The 610-nt window shown below is 53.0% G+C and overlaps 1 protein-coding gene across 1 annotated transcript; it reads left to right on the top strand.

Moving 5' to 3' along the window:
- Window positions 1-36: 36 nt before the first annotated feature.
- Window positions 37-604, top strand: LOC107735079 (MARVEL domain-containing protein 1; the record flags this gene model as incomplete). The annotated part of the gene is made up of 1 exon (XM_016546885.1): window positions 37-604. A coding segment is annotated over exon 1 (324 nt), but the record flags the coding sequence as incomplete, so codon positions are not given.
- Window positions 605-610: the final 6 nt, after the last annotated feature.

The following is a 610-nucleotide window of genomic DNA, read 5'->3' as shown; positions in this document are numbered from 1 at the left end:
GTTTCTCCTCCTGCTCTCTGCTTGGAAAGAGGGGGAGGGAGACACGACTCAACAGTTACCACAGGAAACGGAAGAGACCGACAGACAGAAGTCATTTCAAAACCCCGGGGCCGAGTAGAAGAATCACTCTGTGTGCGTTTGCAGGGTTCTCCTCCTCCAAAACCCTTATCAGCCGCTCCTTACCTCTCCTGCTGGCTCCTTCTTCTCCTTGTTTCTCTGTTTGTGGCAAACAGCCCCCACCCTGACCTCCAGGAGAAGATCTCTTCAACAAAAAGAGGAGATGCCCCCGCAGCCACAGGTGAAGAGAAGTTTCCTGGAATTCCTCAAGAGTTTTATCGGGATTGTACGGGTCCTCCAGATCCTCCTGGGAGCCGGGCTTTGGGTCACCATCGCAGCCAACAAGTATGAGGGCTCCATTCACTATGTGCTGTTTGTGGCCGTGCTTTTCTGGTTCCTCACGTTAGCTGTCTTCATCCTCACGCTTCTGGACAAGCAGGACCTCGTTCCCATCGTCGGAGGAGAACGCTGGTTGTTAAGCAACGTCATCCACGACGTTGCCGCCACTCTGCTGTATCTGTCCACCATTGGGATCATGATCTACAAAACCCAA

This window comes from Sinocyclocheilus rhinocerous, unplaced genomic scaffold (genome assembly GCF_001515625.1).
Source record: "Sinocyclocheilus rhinocerous isolate Xijiao unplaced genomic scaffold, SAMN03320098_v1.1 C35745847, whole genome shotgun sequence".
NCBI classification, from domain to species: Eukaryota; Metazoa; Chordata; class Actinopteri; order Cypriniformes; family Cyprinidae; genus Sinocyclocheilus; species Sinocyclocheilus rhinocerous.
This window is presented reverse-complemented; position numbering and strand designations above follow the sequence as displayed.